The sequence below is a fragment of the Meriones unguiculatus genome, chromosome 19, assembly GCF_030254825.1.
Source record: "Meriones unguiculatus strain TT.TT164.6M chromosome 19, Bangor_MerUng_6.1, whole genome shotgun sequence".
NCBI lineage: Eukaryota > Metazoa > Chordata > Mammalia > Rodentia > Muridae > Meriones > Meriones unguiculatus.
This window is the reverse complement of record NC_083366.1, coordinates 45,967,642-45,990,490: the sequence shown is the minus strand read 5'-3', so window position 1 is coordinate 45,990,490 and position 22,849 is coordinate 45,967,642. Positions and strand designations below refer to the sequence as shown.

General features: G+C 41.7%; 1 protein-coding gene across 9 annotated transcripts in view; it reads left to right on the top strand.

The window, feature by feature from the left end:
- Nucleotides 1-22,849, top strand: part of Cdkal1 (CDK5 regulatory subunit associated protein 1 like 1) — a 549,424-nt gene that overhangs the window by 501,233 nt on the left and 25,342 nt on the right. For all 9 annotated transcript variants that reach the window (XM_060373105.1, XM_060373106.1, XM_060373110.1 and 6 more), the window contains 2 exons: nucleotides 13,924-14,007; nucleotides 16,757-16,921. In XM_060373105.1, coding sequence (XP_060229088.1) covers nucleotides 13,924-14,007; nucleotides 16,757-16,921 — 249 coding nt within the window. The remainder of the gene's footprint in view (nucleotides 1-13,923; nucleotides 14,008-16,756; nucleotides 16,922-22,849) is intronic.

Genomic DNA, 22,849 nt, shown 5'->3' with positions numbered 1-22,849 from the left:
AAAAAAAAAAAAAGTCAAAGAACCATTGCGCCAAATTCCCTTTTGAAAAGGGCATTGCTGATCATAAAGTGATGCTCAGAACTGAAAAATACTCAGATTAAATGACTGTGTCCTTTTTTTTTAAACTCCTCTTTCAACCCAGAATAGTTTAATATAAGGATTCGTTGAGACTTTTGTTCTCTTAGCAATCACTCTAGAGAAATAGGTTTATTTGCTTACTTGTTTAGGGGGAATCTTTTATTCTTGGTTTAAATGTGTGCAAAAGATGCCCCCTGTCTACAAGCTCCATCTTCTTGTGTTGAATTTCATGTATTTTCACACTTGTCTGTCATCCAAAGGAAGCAGGGAGACTGCATCTGAACCAGGCTCCTCTCATTTAAATTGCATGATGTGTGATGCACATGTGCTCCCAGCTAATTACAGGTTGCAGTAGAATTTGGTAGAATTTCAATTCAGCTTCATTATGTCTCAGACAGGGAAGTGCCATTAAAGGGGAAGAGCTAGAGTAGGTGAAGAGAAACACATAGATGGAGTTTTCTTCCAACACAGACATTTAAAGGGGGATGGGATTTAGTTTGGGGTTTTGTTTTGTTAAGTCAATGTGGACATTTCTCAGTATTCTATTCTTATCAAACGCATAGTGGGACTTGTTTGTACTTGAAGAAGTTCCATTTCCCCAGCAGAGAAGACTGAGAGATGCAGGTGTCTGGTCCTGAAAGTGGGATTTTTTCCCCCCTGCAGCCCGGATGCGTGGTCAACAAAGCAGATGCTCTCCAGCTCAGGTCTGGGTCTCCCAGAGCTAAGCCTAGAAGCAAGAAAAAGGAAGGATAGCTGGAAAGAATAATTGCCATTCAGTCTTCTTTAATGAGATGTATGGCCCACTGCTGAAAGATTGTAGCTGTGTCTTTTGTTATGCTAATTAGACACCATTAGAGCTTGGCAGTCTTTGATTTCTGCTTAATCCTTTCTGTTTCCTCAGCCACGGTCCTGACTGGCAAATGGTTGGCAGATAGTGGGCTGTGTCGCACCAGGCTTGTTATTTATCACTCCTCTGTATGCTGACTTCTTTGGTAGAAAGGTAGATGATAAAAGACTTATTTTACCAAAGGCAGTTTGAATTTCAGGAATTCACTTTTTGGCTTAAAATTTTTTTCATTTGAAAGTGACCACTCTCTGCCTTTTAAGTCCCTCCTGCCTCCAAATGCTGGGATTACGAGCATGTTTTAGCACACCCCTTTTCAGATGGTGCTGGTATTTGAACCCTGGACAGGGAGGCAAGCACTCTACCAACTGAACCACATCCCTGGCCTCATGTTGAGTTCCTTGTTTTTTGTTTTGAACCAGTGGGTACTTGCAGCACATTCCACTTTGAATTTGTTGCCTGTGCTGTGCCCTGGGCTGTATGTCACTAGAGTTCATTGTACTGAACATAGGCTGTTTAGAGTAATCGGTCAGTTCATCACTTGATGAGTACACCTGTCAGGATATTTAATTTAATGGATTAAATAATATGAGCCTTATGACCTTGACCAAGTCACATTTTCTAAGGGACCTTGGTTTTCTCATCTGGGTCCGGGCTAAGACTTATTTATTCTTCCTTTTCATCTATGCCACCCTGAATCCAAATTCTGAATTGAAAATTCCATGCAAGCCAACCAGCTTCTCTGATTAACAACTTGAAAAGCAACTGTCTGCACCAGGGTTGGAAAACGTCCAGTGTACCAACCACGCCTACAGCCCCTCCCTCAAACACGAATCCTCTGCCTTTCCCTGAGCCCTGCACCACCGACATGTGTCTGACTGTGCCTTTCGGCTGTCCCCTCTTTGAAATGAGGGCTCTGAAGGAAACCTGGGAGCAGGTGGATGGGTGCTGACTACACATCACTAGTTTCCATAAACTTGGTCTCTCTCAAATGCAGATTTGCCCTTCTTTCTTTTGTTTACTTTGTTTTTCTCAGTTTATTGTGTCATCATTGAAACAGATTTCTACAGGTGTTTTCCAAGAAGATGGCCTGTTTAGGAGCCCTTCAGAAGTAAGCCTGAGCCCATCCGTGCCTTATGAGTGCATGGCAAGAAATAAAGCCGAGCATGCATGCACGCATTCATTCATTCGTTCATTGATTCATTCATTCATTCTTAGCTCTCCATTCGGTGTAACAATTTGTGGAAAAAAAGGATATTTATCCAGTGTTTATTCCTTTGGCTAAAATCATGGTGGAAGTCTTTTCACATATGTCTTGGATTATTTTGATAGTATGTGTGTGTGCTTTGAATTGATCTTTCAGCAATTCATTCTTTAATTGGGAGCATTCATTGTCTTCTTACTATTTCATAAAGCCTCTATGAAACAGTAACTATATAATACTTACATAAGTAATAGCATTTGTTGTGTTACATCTGTATGTGACTAGTAAGTCAGAAGTGCTGAAATTTTTCTTGTTTCTTCCTAACTTGAAGGCTATGTTGCTTATATAGTAGGCCCCATACCTGCTGTAGATACAGTCAGATCCATCCATGGATCCTTGAAGCCCAGGTTATACCAAACTCTAAATGTATCATGAGGTTTTCCAGGGCACACCTTCCTCTTACACAGAAGTTCCTGGAAAGAATTTCTTCAAGGCCAGTTTATGGAGAACTTCAGTGATCTATTAATCTCCTCTCTATGTGGCCTAACATCTTTGTGCATTAAGTTAATCCTTTGAAATGTAGAAACAAAATCCATGTTTTTACCAATCAAAGTCTGAGGATGTCCTCAGATAGTATCTGAGGACTGTAGCTGAGATTTCCCTACGTTGACTCACCCACCCATGGATTTGAAAGGTACCTTGACTTATGTTCTTCATTCTGTTACTGTAAAATTTTATCAAAATAGTAGTAAGTTGGATCGTGGAATTTAGGGTACCCTAAATCTGTGCTTCTGGCCATGGTCACTCATATTAGTTCCACAGTAAGTTATCTATTCTATTCCCTTTGAAGGGCAAGCTAAGCTTTTGTGTCACTGCTGTACTAAAATTTAATTTATAAATAAGACACAGTAAGAGAATAATAATAGTAGTAATAATAACTGCTAATATAGCAATATGGCATAATAAATGCTATGTGAGCTGTCTGACCCACACTGTGCTGTGGCTACTAATGGGCAAACAGTACCTACTGTGCACATTCTCTGGACAATGGATGATTATGTCCTGGGTGGGACACAGCAGGAGGTCACCAGACAACGTGATGCCACTCAGAGCAGTGTGTAGTTTCAAGCTAGAGTTTTAGACTGAGGCTGGCTAAGTGTTACTGAGTCGGGGAAAAAGAAAAACATAGACAAGAGGAATCCACTATACATTCATTTCTCAACATTAGCATTTTACAGCTGGCAAGATAGCTCAGTGGGCAAGGGCCCCTGCCGTCAAGACCGATAACCTAGCTGAGTTTGATCTCCATAAGGCCCACATGGAAGAAAGAGAAAACCAACTCCCGCAAGTTCATATATGCATCACAGCACACATTTTCATGGGCAAATATACAAAAATTTAATTAATTATTAATCCATTAAAATGTAAATAGATAAAGATATCTTATTTCATCTTTCTGATGTATGGGTGATACATTACATATAGTCAAAGTATGTAATGTATTTGTTTACCTTTCTGAGATGTTTATCAAAGAAATTTGGCCCAGACTTGCCAAATAATGACCAAAAGGGACCAATGGGAAAGATCAGTAGGATAGAGGTGGGTCAAGAGTTAAGTTTTTAGAATTGAGCTTCAGGAGATGGGGTCTGGAGAGATGGCTCAATGGTTAAGAACTTTCTGCTCTTCCAGAGGACCTAAGTTCTCTTCCTAGTACCCATTTCAGATGGCCCAGAAGCACATGGAGCACTAGTTTCAAGGGTATCTTATGCCTTAAGCCTCCACAGCACTAATACAAATATCAAATACCACCTACATACATACCCCCAACACACACACAGGCACATTATCAAAAATACAAAACAAAAATAAATCTTAAAAGAGTAGAGAATTCTATCTGCCTATCTCCTGGGAGGCCACATTGTCACATTAATAAGATGCCATGGGTAGATTGTACTGTCAATATCTAGTCAAACAAGTTGGTTATCTGTGGATGCTGAGCATTTTTCCTTACTACCTGAGCATGGTAGAACTTTCCCTGGGCTGGGAAAAGTAGGTTTGATATACTTATGCCAAATCTGATAAGGGGGAAGGATTTGTGTTAGTTCATTGACAGCATATATCTCATGCTGTCCATCAGTGCCACGATTAAATACTCTCTCTCTCTCTCTCTCTCTCTCTCTCTCTCTCTCTACTAAAGCACTGTAGGCCTCATCTGAAGCATTCTCCAATACCAAGCAGGTAGTTAAGCCTCTAAAGGTCTTTGAATTCCATGTCTTGTCAGCCCTAGGTATAGGGCCTACTTAAAGGCGTAGGTCTCAAATGGTTACCTGTCAAGTAGCTAGGCACCTCTGCTTTTGGTCAATTGGTGAAAACAGTTCTGGAATAAAGAGTGACTTTCCCTCCAGCCGAGAAGAAACCACCAGGATTTGCCTATGTGGCTGGGTGGCCACACAGCCAAAAGAAAGTGAGCCAGCCACTGCAGGGAAAGGGACTAAGGCTTCTGGCTTGGTGGCTTCAGTCAGCCTCAACTGTCTGGAGTCTAGCTTCTGTGTCTTGTGTCGTTTTGAGACAAAAGACTTTGGGAGGACCTGTTTTTCAAAATATCTTCATATTTAGGTTATTTCTGAGTGAAAGGAATAAGCAGGAGAGCCAATGAGATCCTCAGAGCATTTAATCTGTATGCAAATATAGATGGCTTTAAAAGCATAGACATTCTGCTTCAAAGGAGGATTTTTTTCCCTCTTGAATAAAATTGGACCTGTTAATAAGCATAGAAAACAACAGTTTTCCATATGGAGAATAATGTCTTTTTAACCAAAATATTTTTATCATCGTTTCATAATTAGGCACAAGTTCCTTTAAAAATAAATGTCAGCCTCTCTGAGCCCTTGCATAGCCCAGGTGACTGCAAGGTAGCTCTGTGACTGTTGGGCTGGGCCTCCCTGCTTGTTTTCCGAGGCATCGCCTCTTCGGGTACACGTTGCTGTGCCGTGTCCCTCTTTCACACAGAATGGCACTGTGCCGTAAGGATGGTGTTGAAACTCATTGCTGTTGCTGGTATCACTGCTCACTGTCTTTAGCATATGTGCACCTGGCTCTTTAATCCCAGCACCTGGCATGGGAGAACACACAAGCGTGCATGAACAGTCAAGGAGAGTAGTGCCTGGAGATCCAGCGCCACGAGCTCTGCCTGTTGTGAGCGATGAGTCAAACTGGAAAGGCCATCATTTTCATCAGCAGACAACAAGGCCAAGCTTCTCTCCAGGTGTAATGGCAGCGGTTGGCTGGCAACAGCACACTGCGGCAATTAGTCTAAAGGTGTGTGTGAGGGCAGGCTTCTGCACAGACACTAGAAACATTATTCCACAGTTTAAGGTCACACAGCCTTGTGTTTAACATGTTCCAGGCAGCTTAGGGGAAAGGGGAAAAAAAAACAAAAAACCAAACTTAATTTGACTGGAGCTAATGAAAGACATTTGACATTTACCAGAGTCATGCATTCAGAAGTCAGTCAGGTAGAAAAATTGTATTTTATTATCTACAATGAAAAAAAAAAAAAATAAAGCCACAGAGGTAGTAGCATGTTATAATATTTCATAGGATAGAGATAAAATTCAAGTTGATTAGGACTGTGATATAAATGATTATAAGCACATACGGTTTAGCAAGTATGGACAGAAAGTTCTTTTGTTTTGCTTTTGAAACATGGTCTCACACTGTAGCCTCGCTGGCCTGGAACTCGGTGCGTAGCCATGTGGTTTCAAACCTGTGATGGGCCTCCTCCTGCCTCATGCACGCAAGTGCCGGAATCTCAGGAACCCATCTCCAAGCTCAGTGTAGAAAAAGCAAATCTTGGCTTTTTCTGGCAACCATTCCTTTCCCATTTGACAGCTTTTCAAGCAATAGATGTTTCTCTCACAGATTATATATGCATGTGTGTGTGTGTGTGTGTGTGTGAATGTTTACAAATTTTCCAAATTAACTAACCTTTGTGGGGCTTTGTGGCATTTTTGTTCTCCTTGACAGTTAAATTAAAATACTAAAACTTGTTATAACCTAGAATTTGAAAATGGAAATTACATTGGTATTATTTTCCAAGTATACTTCTCAGGTTTTCTTAGTGTAACACAATGGCAAAAAGAAAAAAAAATAGTAAGGAAAAGACTTCACACACTCTGTACAGGTAAAGCCTTACATGAGTTTAGAGACCCGTTTGCCTGTCTCACGTGAAGAAGGCTTAGATAGTTCCATCTCTTACCAGGTTAAAGGCATTTGCCCAGATCCCAATTTAGTCTTGGATTTGAATAACGGCTGCTTTGCTTCTAACAGCTGGTTTCAGTTTTTCTCTCTGCTTTTTTGTATAGTGTTGCAGGGTGTTGCCTGAGAAGAAGTGGAGGAATGGTGTGCTTCTGATTGAGCATGCAGTCAGCAGCCAGAGTCTGTGGGCAACCACTGCTTTCTTACATGCTATGTGTTTACTCATGTTCCTCTGCTGCGTGTTTAGAGCCCTTGGGAAACCTGAAGCTGAGATGTGACGCCAGTGACACAACCTCTGATAATGTAACAGGCTGAAAACTGCACAGGAACTGAATCTGAAAAGCCTTCCCTTGTGTTCATCCTCTAGTGTTTCCAGACTCAGAGAAGTCAAATATTTTAGAATGAGGTCCGTGAAGCTGTGAGTTTTTCACTTTAGTTATCAGTTGAACAGGGAGCAGCAGAGTTGGCTGAGTTCCAGGGCCTCTTTCTCATGGCCTCTGCTGCTGTGCAAGTCACCCTGTCTTGGGAGACCCTGGATCCCTCTCTCAAATGCAAGACTGCTAAGCTCCCTCCATGGTCATAGTTTCTTTCTCTGTCTAGGGGAATACTGGCTTTAGTTTCTACTTTTTGTCTTAGTTGTAGGATGGAGGGGAATGAGATGGTGGGGTAGGAGCGATTGGGAGTCCAGAGATTGGTTCTCTCAACCCATCTCTCCAAGACCTGGGCCACTGTACACACTGACAATCATGGGCAAGGACTGTGTTTACCTGCAGCTCTTGGAGGTTCCCCTTCACTCAGGGTCTTGTGAGAATTTATGCACTTTTGTCCTCACTTTATTCCATCACCCAGTCTGTTATGCAGATAGTCCTACAGGATGCTTCATAATTCAGCTTTCACAGAGTGACTTTTAAAGTTAGGTTAAAATGGGTTAAATGATGTTTTGTACATCCTGAGGGAAAAAAATCACTTTCTCCATTGACATTTGATGACTAAATGACAGAGTCTACCGAGTGGATACCAAGATCAGGTGCTGCTCTGGAGAGTCCAGAGAGCTGAATTAAGAAGCAAGCAGATGGGTCACATTGTCCCTTGATTCCAAGTTAGGACCAGGGTGTTTCCCTGTCAGATGTGCTGAAGACCACAGCTTTGTAAAAGAAAGTGAGTTTCCCATAGGAACATCTAAGTGGGGACATAGATCCCTAGCAAAAGTCATTAGCTCTAAGGAGGCCACACATTAAACAAATAAACATTTTATTTGACTGTAAAAATACACACTTACAGAACAAGAAAGACAAGAGGCATCTTTCTGAAGGTTTTTTTTTTTAAGGGGATTTGTTAAAATTTTTTGGCAGATAGTAGTCATGGGCAGCCCTTTGAGAGAGTTATGAGTGCTCTTTGGTGGTCGTTAAAGATCAGCTGATTGGTTTAAGCGCAAAAGACAAGGGTGTGTTTTCAGAGTGCTCTCTGCACGTGTTTACCGTGAGAAAAGACACAGCCTCAGTTATAGTTTTCTTTGCCAGATTCCCATTAAGTCTTGTGTTCATATCAGTTCCTAAGTACAGATCTAGAGTTAAAAATAGATAGGTAGGTAGATAGATAGATAGATAGATAGATAGATAGATAGATAGATAGATAGATAGATAGATAGATAGATAGAAACTTTGGTATAAAATGTCTTTTATGATTTGTATATTTGTGTGTATGTGTGTGTGTGTGTGTGTCTGTCTGTCTGTCTGTGTGTTCCAGATGTGTCCAGAAGGGGCATCAGATTCCCAAGAACTAGAGTTAAAGGTAGTTATGAGCCTTTTGATGTAGGCTCTGGGAACCAAATCTCCAAGTGTTTTAAATATTGTATTTTTCCTCTCGGCTTTCTCAGTTCTACCAGCTTCCCATAGAGAAGTGAAGGCCAAAGCAGAGTCACGTCTCTTTTATCTTGATAATCTGCTGACAGACAGATACCCGGGAGCCCTCTTCTCTCCTATCCACACGCATAGCATTCAGTGTGCTTTTGGGCTGGGAGTTATGGAGTTTGGGGATTTTGTTTTTCCTTCTAGCTGCTAGATCACATGCTCCTGCAGCCTGCCATGCCTTTCTTCCTGTCCTAGAATGTCAAGATTGCCCTGTAGTCACCATTAGAACAGTCTGTAGACTTGCTTAGTGGCATCTTAACTCTTTCTGCTGAGTCTGGTATTGTGCTGCCACTGGCAATTTTTCGAAAAACATGTTTTCCAGCCCCTATGTGTTTACAGGATTTTGTTTCGTCCTCTGTACCGGGTGACATGACCTGTGGGTTGCATTCCTGTGGGTGGTTCCTGCCTTTAGCAGAGTTCTGTGACTGAAGGGGGGTAGCTGCAGAAGGTCAAGTCTTAGCAGAATGTCAGATGAGTTGACTTGTGGCCTGGTGCTGGCCAGGGCCCAGTGCTCGCTCTATCATTCTGGAAGATAAGCCCAGGTTCCTTCTCATGAATCAGCCCTGCTGCTAGCAAAGTAGCTAGGAAGTATGATCTGATGCATCTCTGGAGGCCTATGGCATGACCCTCCTGCCAGATGCCTTCTTTTTATCTCTGGGGTGGGGCCTCCCCACTCATGATAAGGCACACCATGCTGATCACTGTAAGTCTTGATGGATGAGTCTTTAGTGGAGTTTGGGGGTTGGGGAAAGGATCCTATTTAGAAAACATTAAAAAATAAAATAAAATAAAATAAAATAAATGTTTCCTCTAAAATGAGGTTTGTTGACTGTGGTATAACTCAGTTGGCAGACCTGTGCTATGGCCTGAATTCCATGCCTAGCATTGAAGGATTGGTTTAAAAAATATAAAAGACATGGGGCTTACAATACAGTTTAGCAAATCTGTAAGGTCCTTATTGTTTCCATAGCCAAATCCTTTATGGAAATGCCTTTCTTTAACTTCTTACGGCTTCTAAGGTGACTTGAAACAGTCAGTTCTCTTCACGGTTGTGACTGATAGCCAGTCCAAGTCTTCATTCATGAAAATCACAAAGGGGAGCTTTATTATTTCTTACTGTAGCTTTTGCAGGTGGAGATGGATTGCAGCAGCTCTGATCAGTGCCCAGCTTTCTTCAATGACCCAAGGTCTATAGGTGAAAAAGGCCTTTGCTACTGTCCATCTCTACATACTCCAGTGTTAGGCCTTTTTGTCAAATTACAGTTAAAGGTTCAACTATAAATGATTCTCTGATTTGTTAAAATCCCAGCTGCCTACACTAATGTGCAGAATTTTGGTTTAGTTTTATTTTTGACTGATACATTGTATTTTATTGTCATTTTCATTTATATTTCTATGTGAAATAGAACAGCCCAACAATATGGAAACAACTAGCTACATAAATTCCATCCAGCTTAGAGAAACAGAGAACAGCACACACCTTCAGTGTTCTCACAGTGTTAATGCTAGATGAAGTATAATTGCAGATTACCTTAAGAACCATCGACAGCTCCTTATCCTAAGTCATAAGCAACTCACACTGAGCTGTGTGTAAACATCCTAGTTTTCTCCAAAGAATAAACACCCGTGAAACCTACTATTTTCCAGTCTTTTTTTTTTTTATATAAACTATGGAAGCTCATCAAAGGAATTAGGGCAACCTTCCTTGGGGGTCTAGCTGGATTGTTTTTAAAGAGATGTGTTATAGCAGTATGCATTGCTTCTCAGAGAGTGAGGCCAGTCATGATTAAAAAAAAAAATCATCAGAGACCTCATAGCCTTTGGCTAAGGAGACTTGACTACATTTTGAATAGGGTGGTAAGCTAGATGGTACGTTGGGGTGTACTTAGGTGTTGGCAATGTCAGACGGAGAGGGGAGTTTACTCTTGGTTTTTTTAATTGTTAGGTGGTCTGTTCAGTGCAGCTGTGTTTATGGTTTCTAAATGATAACTGCCTGAACACAGTGACAAGTCCCCACAAATGAAAATAGGACTTTCTTGAAAAAAAAAAAATCATCATCATGCCAGTATGGGGTGTACTTACCAAGTAGCAACAGCAAAAGTAATTCCAGGCAGTTTTACAGCTGGTTTGATAGAGCAGACATTTCTGCTCTATCAAAAAATGTTGGGTTTTGTTTTTTAAGTAATTGATCCTTTAAATGATGTATTTCACAATGGAATAATCTTGGAAATGGCAACTGGGAGGGAGCATAGTCACATTTCTTTAACTGTTGTTTGGCTGATTTAACCTATGGTTATTAAAAATGGCTGCATAAATTTGGAAATACAGGCTAAACAGACCCATTGGTTGCTTTTTAAAATATTTTTTTATTAATTCTTGGAAAATTTCATACAATTTATTTTCACATATACACCCCAAATTTCTTGCCATAAGTCTTCAGAGATCCGACCTCCTCCTACCTTTCCTAGCTTTGTGTCCTCTCTCTTTTTTAAAATTAACCCCTGAGTCCATTTTATGCTGCCCATATCTTCATGGTATGAGGCCATTCACTGGAGCATGGTCAACCTGCCAGGAACTATGTTTTTGTTTGTTTGTTAATATTTATGTATTTTGTGTGTAGTAGTGTTCTATCTGCATGCACATCTACATGCCAGAAGAGGGCACTGGGTCACATTATAGATGGTTGTGAGCCACCGTATGGCTGCTAGGAATTGAAGTCAAGGCCTCTGGAAGAGCAGCCAGTGGTCTTAACCACTGAGCCATCTCTCCAGCCCTCAAGGACTACACTCTTAAAAGAAAAAACTGACTCTCCTTTCCCCATAAGAAATCAATTGTCAGTAGCTCTTCAGCTACCTGAACATCACCTGGCTTGATCTTGGGTTGGACTTGTATGGACAATCACAGTTGCTTGTGTTCATGAGGTCATCATGTCCAGAAGATACTGTTTTGTACCCATTCTCCCTCACCTCTGGCTCCTACAATCTTTCCATTCCTTCTGTACTGTGCCATGTGCCTGGGACTGGGGGTGGGGGGGGGTCAGGAAGGGAGGCTTGGGTAATAGATGTCTCATTTGTGGCTGAGCACTCCACGGACACTAACTGTCTATACTTTAACCAGATGTGAGTTTCTGCTTTAACTACCATTTAGAGCACACACACAAAATTCTGACAGCTGTACAAATGTATGGGTATAACGATATTAATTTTGACAGCAGTTTGATACTATGTCCATGTAGCAGAATAATAGTTGTAAAGTCACCACTGGGGCCTGTGAGCTCTCAAAATCATGGATTCTTGGCCAGATTAACAATCTGACCAAGTGTTTTCTCCTGTAAAATGGGCCTTAAATCCAACAAAAATGAAATGACTTCCATAACATCTGTGCCACTATTGCACCTGTGGGCATATCTTGCCATCCCTGTCATTCCTGTTTACAGAATTCATAGCTGAGAAAACTGTTGATGAGTTTATCTCCTGGCAGCATATATAGCACTTTCTCATACTGTGAAAGCTAGGCAGCAGAGAAGAAGCTCCCTGGCCAGTACCAGCTTGTTTTCTCCATGTCTTGTGACCAGATTGTGTCATTTAGCAGTAGGGCTTTACTCTCAAATTCAAGTGGGGCAACCAAGAACAATGGCAATGGTAGTATTATTTTGGGAGTCTCCAGGACATCTCTCAAGGGGATGCATCCCACATATGGCACTGGGCTTTTTATGTGGGAACCTATGACTGCTAGGAGTCTCTTAGTTAGGGTTGCTCTTGCTATGATAAAACCCCATGACCAGAAACAACTTGAGGAGAAAGGGTTTATTTCATCGTACAGCTTGTAGGTCCATCATTCATGGACATCAGGGCAGTAACTCAAGTCCTTAACCTGCAGGAAGGAGCTGATGCAGAGGCCATGGAGAAGGGTTGCTTACTGGCTTGTTTCCCATGGTTTGCTCAGTCTCCTTCTTATACACCCAGGGCCTCCTGCCCAGGACTGGCACCACCCACAGTGACGTAGGCCCATGCACACCAACCATCAATCAAGAAAATGCCCCACAGGCTTTTCTACAAACTAGTCTGGTGAGGGCACCTTTTCGATTGAGGTTACTTCTCAAGTGACTCTAGCTTCTGTCAAGTTGGTAAAAAAATAAAATAAAATAAAATAAAATAAAGTAAAATAAAATAAAAAACTATTCAGTACAAGAAGGAACATCATCCCTTGTGTAGGGTAACTCCAATTAAACTCTTTATATGGATATGTATGTGTGTGTATGTGCATGTACATCAGATGCCTTTCTCAAACATCTTTAGTATTAATCATCCATCTCTCCTTTGTACTGTCCTCCCATCCCTCTCACCTAGACCTTTTATTCCCCTTTTATTCTCACTTTCCCCTTCACTTCATCTGTGTTTTATTATCCTTCTTACCTTACGTTAAGGTCCTTCTCCCTCCTCCTTACCAATGCCCTCTCTGGTTTTCTGGAAATCTACAGATGCCCCCAATCAAACGCACAAATCTAAAGTTCCACTAATGAGTAGAACATGTGACATTTGTCTTTCTGGGTCTGATACAGGTTACCTCAATGTAATGTTTTCTAGTTCCATCCATTGATCTTCAAAGTTCATAATTTCATATTTGCTCTTAAAAAAAATAACAATGACATGGAATTGTAGCTACAGCACAGAGACACTTGCCTACAACAGAGAAAATATAAGTAAATACTTAGGCAAATTAGTCATAATTTCAAAATTGTATGGGACATGTGCAACACTGAGGTGTAGAGATCTAACAGCCAGTTCTGTTTTCTAAGTTATGCGCATATTTTAAAATTCACGTGTTAACCGGGCACGGTGGCACAGGCCTTTAATCCCAGCACTCAGGGAGGCAGAGGCAGGCGGATTGCTGTGAGTTCGAGGCCAGCCTGGTCTACAAAGTGAGAGGACAACCAAGGCTACACAGAGAAACCCTGCAGCCCCCCCCAAAAAAAAAAATTCCTGTGTGTTAGGGGGAATGTGCTCACGAGTGAGTTGAGGTGCCCTGGAAACAGAAGAGGAGATGAGATCCCCAGGAACTAGAGTTCCAGGCAGTTGTAAGCCATCCAGTATTGGTGCCAGACTCAAACCTGGGTCTTCTGCAGAAGCTGTGTGCACATTTAATCGCTGAACCATCTCTGTAGCCCCTAATGACTAGTTCTGGGTGCATTTTCTTTAGTGTTATATCCCTTATAACTCAAATTAATGTTTATTACTATTCTATCGTATTGCCAAAATATTTTCCTGCATTTGGATTAGAAGCAGCTTGTTCTGACTTGTTGTGCGAGTTTGTTGCAAGAAACAAAGTGGTATTTGGATCTTGGTATATTTTAGAAGCTTTTGTTGTATCTTATGTGGAAGAAAGAAATCTGATTAATTCATTTCATAGCCATGTAAAAAAAAGTAAGGGTTTGTGCTGTGATGATTTTACATTCCTGCATAGTTAATGTTTTTCAAGAGATTTGAATGAGTTATGCACAGTGTTGTCTGTTAAGCAACTGACCATCTGCATCCTACTTTAAATTCAAGAAGCAGGTCCAGGACACTCTATGGGCTGATACTTATTTTCAGATTCTTGCTTCTTTATCCTTGTCTTTTCTTCTCCCACAGATTGGCGAAAGACAACAAGTGCTAGTAACAGAAGAATCTTTTGACTCTAAGTTTTATGTTGCACATAACCGATTCTATGAGCAGGTAAGAACCACTCCAGTGTTCACTTCTTTTATCATTTTAAGCAATAGGGACAAGAAGAAGAAAGGATTGAATGAGTGGAGGGAACCAGGCTAGCAGGGGCTAACAGTGCATTCACAGAGCAAACCAGGCTAACTGTGCATTCATAGAGAGAGTAATTGTTAGAGTGTACTTGAGGGCTTACATGTGTAGGACAGGACTGCCTTAGGCTTCTGGTAATTGGGAACCTAGAAGCTAACACTGAGTGAGTGGAGAGGGGGAGTCCCGATCAGAAGGCAGGAAGAGTATGTGAACTAAGCACATCAGCAGGAATTGTAGGTGTTCATTCTCACCAGCAGGTGAGGAAGGCTGGCAGGAAGGGCACCCTGGGTGGCCTCTGAAACCCACCAAGGGAAGTTGCTTCATCCTCTCAAGGCCTCCACAGTGGTTCATCAGTCTTGAGTGGAATCTAAAGAGCAGACCTTTTCTCTTCTGTGCCCAGCCTTTTTTCGCAAATTAGAATTTAAGAAGATATATCAGCCCAGTATCCAAACACAGCTACTATAGAGAGAGGTTTATACCTGACTTCTGTCAGCAACTGGGCCTCACTTCCCCATTGGGGGAAAGCGTGTCAGAATGACTCACAGAGTGTTTCCCTCAGGTAAGAACCCTGGATGGACCAAGTAGGACAATGGGAATCATGTCCCAGGAGACACTGAGAGTGGAGTGAGATGGCCGCAGATGGTTCTGAGTCCTATTAATTTTCTTTAATGTCAAATGGGGTTTCCTATCCTTACGTTCTCTCTCATCAGATGAGAAGTGGATTATTTTTTTTTTTCTTTTTTCCTCTGGGTCATGACTGGAATTAGAATTTGGGGATTCTTAAGTACTACATGGGCACTTCAAATAAGGCTGGACAAGGGAAACAATTACTCATGTTAGAAAGCAGGAAAGAGGCCTCACTATTGCTTATCCACGTGAAATACTATCAAACTGGGCAGCAGGTCCTAGTTGGGACCTTCCGAGCTCAAGTAGACACACTTGTTGGGTACCAAGAGAAGGCTGCAGATAATAAAAGAGTATTCATGCCTCATCTTTAAGCCGAGCCTCCTCCTGTTTCCATCTCAAGAGGAGCCATTCTCCTATGCCTGCCAACCCTCTGCTCAGCCCTGGGGAGAACCACGGTGTATGTGGTCACCTCTTCCCTCTCCTTTCTCTTGCCATCTGGGTTTGTGCCTCAGCAGGGAACCTTTTCCCTTCATTTTAAAGGCAATGGCATGCCTCATTAGCTGTTTCCTCCAGTGGAAGGCAGTTGGGCTTTTTCCAATTATTAAAACCCAAGGGGTGTGGAGACAACAAGAAACACTGAGCCCTTCATTCAGGTCAACACAGCAGATCAAGAAGGTTTGTATTCCCCAGGAATAGCACCAAAATTTCTATACATATTTTGGGCTAGGGATTTTCTTGCTTTATGAAAATTAATTTAAAAGGACCCAATACTACTGCTTTTTTGGTTGGCCTGCTTGCCAAGAGTCAGCCACCCTTCAGGTGACCTTTTCCCTGCCCTATGATGAAGCTGTGTGTGCAGTGATCATAAAAACCTCAGAAAGACCAACCAGTGTGGCTTCTCAGGGACATTGGCTATGCAACTGCAGGCTCTTCCCTCCTCTCTCTCTCTCTCTCTCTCTCTCTCTCTCTCTCTCTCTCCTTTTTTACTGCAGGCTCGTTCCCTGACTTGTCTCTATAACTAAGCCTTTGAATGATGCCATCGCTTTTATTTTTCTAAATAAGATTGTATCAAAATATCAAAGTACTGCTGGTTTAGAACTGACCTGTTTGTGTTGGACCCTGACTTGAAGAGGTTGGCAAGTAGCTACGGTACTAAAGCCGCGGTCTGAGGGGATAGAATGCACACAAACTGCCTTTTAAGTCCCCTCCAAAGGAGGCACTTGCTGAGTAAGCATGTACCTCTGTCAGCGGTCTCTAGCAGAGAAGAGCCATTTGACCATTCGCTGGGAGCCATCCGAAGTAGGCTTTAGAGTGGCTGCTTCTATACAGAGATTGGCTCAGGAGACTAACAAATACATTCCTTTTCTAACAACAAAAGGCGTGAATGGCAGCCATTAGCTGGAGGAGTCATTTAGACAAGCAGCAGTGTGCTGTTACTGAAAGAGTTACTTTGAAATGTTCTTCCTCCTACTTTTTTGCACGCGCACACACACACATATACAGAGGCCTTCATATGAAGTATCTACTAACCCATTTTTTCTGATAGCTAACTTGGAAGGTATTGGAAGTGTGAGGTTTTCATAATTTTTGAATATGTTTTTTTCATTGTGCAGGACAGGCAAAGGCAGGGTCTTGAAGGCCTTGTCCATAAATGATTAGCTAGCTGAAATTTCCCAGGTCTCCTGTCATTGTGCTTTAGGACAGCTGTCGTCTGGTGATAGAGGCCCTGGGTCTGCAGCCCTTCAGCTCCTCTTAGAAAAGCCTTACCACTCTCTAGGGCTCCAAATCCTTGAGCAGCCAGGAAATAGAGCTGGCTGTAATGGGATCCCAGAGCATATGAATAAAGTGTGGACTTAGTTGACAGTGGCATATCATTTGTCATTCTTCATTGTGGCAAACACACCATCCTAATGTAAGACGTTAATGATGGGGAGAGTGTTGTGGGGAGCAAAAAGCCTTTCTATGTCATTGTTCTGTAACCTCAAACTACTGTAAAATAAGACTGATTATTTAAAACTTCTAATTTCTAAATATCTGTTTTAAGGTTTTAGTGCCAAAGAATCCTGCATTCATGGGGAAAATGGTTGAAGTAGACATTTATGAATCAGGAAAGCACTTTTTGAAAGGACAGCCAGTATCAGACAGCAGAGTCTATACCCCATCCATCAGCAAGCCACTGGCCAAGGGAGAAGTCTCGGGTTTGACACAGGTAAGTTAGAAGTTCTTTCCCTCAATGCTGCTGATGAAATAGTAGCTCGGGAAGCATAGTGACCCTGCGCCATGTGTCTGATCAATTACCGTCCCCCTTTTAAGGACGTGTAAGGCATTGCTCTCTGACAGATGGAGATCTGGGTGTGCAGGGCCCCTTTGCTGATGTCTAGACTTGTGCTTCTCTGCCCAGAAAGGGAATAAACTACTTCCTTTCCCAGGCCAGAAGTAGAAGGTAAAAAGCCATTGTTTGCAGGTAAGAGATGCAACACCAAGGGTGAACAGATCTAGTATGGTTCTGTATCATTGCTCTTGAAGGGAGGGAGATGAGGACCCAGTGTGCTCCTGCTGACAAAGCTATTTATAACACAGTCAAAGCCCACAGGTGGACAGGCACTAAGCTGTAGCATTCGTGTGGCCGCGGCACCTCATGCTAGTGTGAGCTGCATATGTACTTGAGTCCTGTGAAGTGAAAATTAAACATTTTTTTCCATTCTACAAAAAAAAGTAACCTGGCCCCTGTTTTATACCTTGGTAAATATGGCTGTTTGCCAACCTCTCTCACACATTTCATTGAGCTACAGTTGTAAAAGCTGATGGAGTGTAAAATGAAAATGTGTATCACATTTCTAAGCATCATTTGATGTCCTTTCTTCAACACAATTGTTAAACATCCCACTCCCACAAACATATGTAGCAATGACTTAACATATGGAAAAAAAGATAACTAATACTTATCTCCCATGCAATTCCTAGATCATTTTCCTTTGTAGTTCTTACTTCAAATGAATGGTAAAGACATCGTAATTAAAATAACAGAAATACAGCTTTACTTCAGGAATAGTGGCAAGTGTCTTACCTCTACCTGAGTCTGCACTGATGATGCTGAACTCAAATCCAGCAAGAGTGGTACCTCATCTGTGCTTGACAGTTGCCTAGGAGGATACCCAGACCTGGTGTCAGACCCACAGCAGAGGGGCATGGATTAGTATATGTCAAAACCATGCCATCTTTCTTCTTTTGTGTATACATACTGTGTGTGTGTGTGTGTGTGTGTGTGTATTTAAGTGCATATGTGTGTGGGGGTCAGAGAAGAGAACTCTGGGGAATTTGTTCTCTCCTTCCACTGTGAGATCCAGGAATTAAACTCGGGTTGTTAGGGCTGTACAACAAATACTTTCATCCACTGAGCTATCGCATGCCAGTATTTTTTTTGAGACAGGCTCACATGTACTGACATGTGTACAATTCTCACATGTATTTCCAGACTAGTCTTGAAATCATTTAGTAGCTGAAGATGGCCTTGAACTCTGAATCCTTCTGTCCTTACCTTCCAAGCGCTAGGATTACAGGAATGTACCACTATACCCAGTTTTGAGGTTTCTATCTTGTTAAAACTTGACAAACAAAATCACTAATGATTGCTTGGCACTTGGGAGGTATTTTAGCTATTGTTGTTGTTTTAATCTTATTTGGAAGTTGAAGAGGATGGCTTGAAGCAACAGTAGTCTAAACTGGATTTTATCAGCTTATTCTTTGGATATTTTTCAAGAAAATTAGCTAACCTATAGAGTTGCTTTAAGAGATTATTTTTCTTTATTTGCCATTCTGGGGCTTGAACTCATGGACTCACATATGCCAGAAAAACTCTCTATCCCTGTGCTATTTCTACAGCCCTATGAGGTTCATTTTCAGTTCTGTAGTGAAAAGAATTTTACAAGAAAAGACAAATATTTCTAAAGACCCTGCCTGGCTTAGTTCTCACATTTGCATCTCTTATGAGGGCTCATATTCTTTTTTTTTAACTTTTATTAATTATACTTTATTCACTGTGTATCCCCCCATAAGCTCCTCTTTCCCCCTTCTTTCATGCATGCCCCTCCCCAAGTCCACCGATAGGGGAGGTCCTCCTCTTCTTCCTTCTGACCTTAGTCTAGCAGATCTCATCAGGAGTGGCTGCATTGTTATCTTCTGTGGCCGAGGGCTCATATTCTTAAGCCTTCTTGTTTACTAGCAATCCATGAACAAGGGAAAGCAGCCCCTTCTGCTGTTCTTGTATACTTTGTGCTTTCTAAAAATCTAAAAGTCCAACCACCAGCCTGCCTTTGCACAGGACAGCACAGAGGGCTAGGTATGATGAGGTCATGTGGCTCCTGGCTCCCTGGGCTGATAGAAATGGATTCTTCTCTATGCATGAAACTGCAAGTAAGGACTCCAGTGGGGGTTATGTTAAGGGAAACATCACACAGCTCTTTCTTGTGTCATTGTTTTTCCTTAACTCTTTATATTTGTTCATTTTTAAACATAAACCCAACATGCCTGGATCAGAAGGCTTTGCCAGTGAATTTGTACTGTTACTACGCACTGTTTTCTGTAATAGGCGAACCAAGGCAAGCAGGAAGGGAACATAGTAGTTACAGGCTTTTCAAGCAGAGAGTAGAGGGAGGATAACCACACCTCAGGCATGGTGACCTCAGTGACAGCAGTGATGGTCCTGGAGTTTGTTTGGGGAAACACCTAGATCTGTGTGGTTAGTTTTGTCACAGGGACCTGGGTTTGCACCTGGCTTAACCAGTACATGCTTAGTCTAAACTGCTCAGAGCTTTAGTTTTGCCTGTGAAGTGGGAGTGAAATACCCACCTCACAGTGTGGATAAAGGAATAAATTCAGCCCTGCTGGTAAGTTTCCTTACCTCAAGTTCGTGTGGTTTTAATCTTCTGCCCAATCTTGGGAAGAGACTTCAGGAAAAACATCTCTGTTCTGTTAGTGTTGCTGATTATTTTAGCCATAATAAAGGGTTCTTGTTGTCTTTGGCAGGGATGGGTATTTCTGCTAGGATGATACCAGAGAGCCAGTCCTCTCAGAATTTGTAACTATCTGAACTCTATAGTTTTAATTTTTTTTTTCTTGAATAATCCCTTCCCACATGCTTTGTAAAGAAATTTAAACAGAAAAGGAATAGCATGATGCCTACAATTTCAGCACTGGAGAGGAGTGGCAAAAGCATCACAAATTCAAGGTCATTCTTGGCTGCACAGCTAAGACCCTCCCCACATCTCAAAAAAGAGAAGGAGTGCAGAGAGAAACCCAAAGCATCTAAAGGAAGTTACTGTGCCTAAAGTTATTTTCAATAATAAATGTTTTCCCCTAATTGATAATTTCATGGTTGTAATGATTAGTTATTTCTTAATTTTTATACACATGAGAGTGCCTGCGTGACTGTATGTGCATGTGAGTGCAGGGGCTTGAGGAGGCCCAACATGAACACCGGATCTCCTGGAACAGGAGTTACAGGTGGTGAGCTGCCTAGTGTGCGTGTTAGGCCCCAAATGCAACTCTTCTGAAAAGGTGTACTTAACTGCTAAGCCATCTCTCTGGTCATGTTTTAGATGTTTAGCACTGTGCTTTGGGCTTACTTCATTTCTAGTTCGGCCCGACTGACATCCTCCAGTGGAGCTGGTGAGAGGGACCGCTGATTGGGGACGCAGTCTAGGCAGGGGGGCAAGAGGTCTGCACTATAGGGTTCTGTCTCTGTAATTGACTTCTATCCCTGGGCTCCTCAAACGCTGTGTCTCATATACAACATGGTAATTTATAATGAGCACTAAAGAACCTTCTGCTTCGACTGTTCAGTGATGGAAAAAATCTCACTTGACAGAGTAGACTCAATGCTTCTCTGTGGAAGAAGGTAGAATTCCTTAAATATTAATAAAAAGTTAAAACTATTACTTTAAATGATGATTAGATCCCCCAGAGAACGGTGGAAAGGAACTATAGTAAATTTGTTGTCTCTAAGAAATATATTTTCATGGAAAAGGACAGAGAGAAATCTCCTTTCTTTTTTTATCTTCTTCTTTGAAGCAATGTGAATTGGGCCCAGGGCCTCCCATGTATGATGTGAGGTTTCTACCATGGAATTGCCTCCTTTTTAATTTATATTTTGAGACAGGGTCTTGATCCATTGCTGAGGCCGTTCCCTGCTTCAGTTTCCCCAGATGACAGGTATGCACAATCACGACAGTTAGCAATGTCATAGGCTGCCCATCCTCCTCTTTCTAGCTTTATTAGAAATGTGGAGGAGGAGGTGGAGAAGATGGAGGAGAAAGAAGAAGAGGAGAAGGAGAGAAGAGTAAAAAGACACAATTAGCCTGACTATTTTTAGGAAAGATGGAAGTCAAATGCCACTCACAACTTAAGAAATAGGTTGAGGAAGTATGGTTGACTTAGAAAATGTTATGGAATAATTTAAGTGAAGGCATCTGAACTGACAGACTAATGTAAATCAAATGAAACCCAGACTGCCTTTCCTTTAGAACAGCTATGCCAGGGGACTGTGGTCTCACAGTGGAGGGAGGGATGGTGACATGTATTCTAAAATACTAATTCTTTACTATGGTCCTCCTGCTCAGTGCCAGCATCATCCCTGAACTGGGAAAGAAAACAAATTCTGTACCCACCCTCTCACCATCCTCTAAGTCAAAAAACTCTGGGAGTGCTCACTGAAGTGGTTTTTAATGGTATGGAATTGTTTTGTCTTGCCCTGTTTTTTAAATCAGGCCATCCATCCTATGTAGTCCATGCTGGTCTGGAATTCACTGTGAAGCCGAGGAATGGCTCAGAACTCACAGCACTTCTTCTTCAAGAATAGGATTAAAGGTGCATACCTGCATGGCACATGATCTGTTTTCTTAAAAAATTTTTTTCACAATTTCATACACAGGTATATAAATATATAAATCGTCGCTTATATTGAACCCTCATTATCTTATCTCCTTCCTCAAAACCTCTTCTTCTTTCCTAAGAGTTTTCTTCCTACTATCACACAGTTCACATGTTGGGTGGGACATCCCTTTACATTTAATTGCACTTGCTTGTATGAGCATAAGTAGGAAGAATTTATCTGAGCAAAGACAGTCTATCAGTGACCATACTACTGAGGAATGTGACTCAACCTGCATGCTCCTTAAGAAGGGCTGGGGCCTTAATGAGCCCCTTCCTAGTAAATAAAGAAAAACCGACTTCCCAGTCTTAGGCAAATAGCCACCACTGCTGTAAGTTCATCAGTGCGACATGCCATGTCCAAGAGTCAGAATCACAGCCCTTCTTCTGCCTTCACTTCAGTCAGCCTTGGAGGAAACGATAAAGATGCCCTACTTAGGGTTGACTATTCAGCAGTCATTTATTCTCCACACTTTGACCAGTTATGAGTCTCTACATTAACCATCACTCGTTACAAACAGAAGCACCTCTGACCAAAGCTGAGAATAACACTCATCTCTGGATATAAATATAAATGTCTAGAAGGCAATTAACTACCATGGACTCTAAGGACTATGACCTCCCAAGCCATGGGTTTTTTACCACACTTACATGAATTTTTTCCTTCATCAGATCCAATCACAACTTGTTGGCTGTTTCTTCTCAGTCAGGCCACTATTGTCCCAGTGAGCACATCTTGCCTGGCTGGTTGTTGTCACAGCTCACAGGGTCAGTAGCTTGACAAGGTCATTAATGACTCTTCTCCTCCAGCCTGCATGGTACTCCATTACTAAGAAAGCGAGCCAATAGAGAAGATTCTTTCAGTTCATTTCCAGCTTCATTTCGCTAAGACCTGAAACCAAAGTGTCTTCAGCCATAGGGTCTTATCACGTTCTAGTGGGTAATCAAGAACAATGGCAATATTCTGTATTGTTTGGTGGTTATCTGGGTCCCCTCTGATCAACAGCGCAGCTCAGAAGATGATATTCCATACCTGGCACGGGATATGAGAACATTATCCACCCCAGTAAGATACCTCCCTTCAAAGTTTATTATATTTTTAAATATAATAACTTAGAAAAGAGTAGGTTTCCATATGGTTTTTTTCATGCATCTTTAATTTTGGTTAAACCTTCTTCTACTCACTTGTTTCCCCTTTCTTTTAATTCCA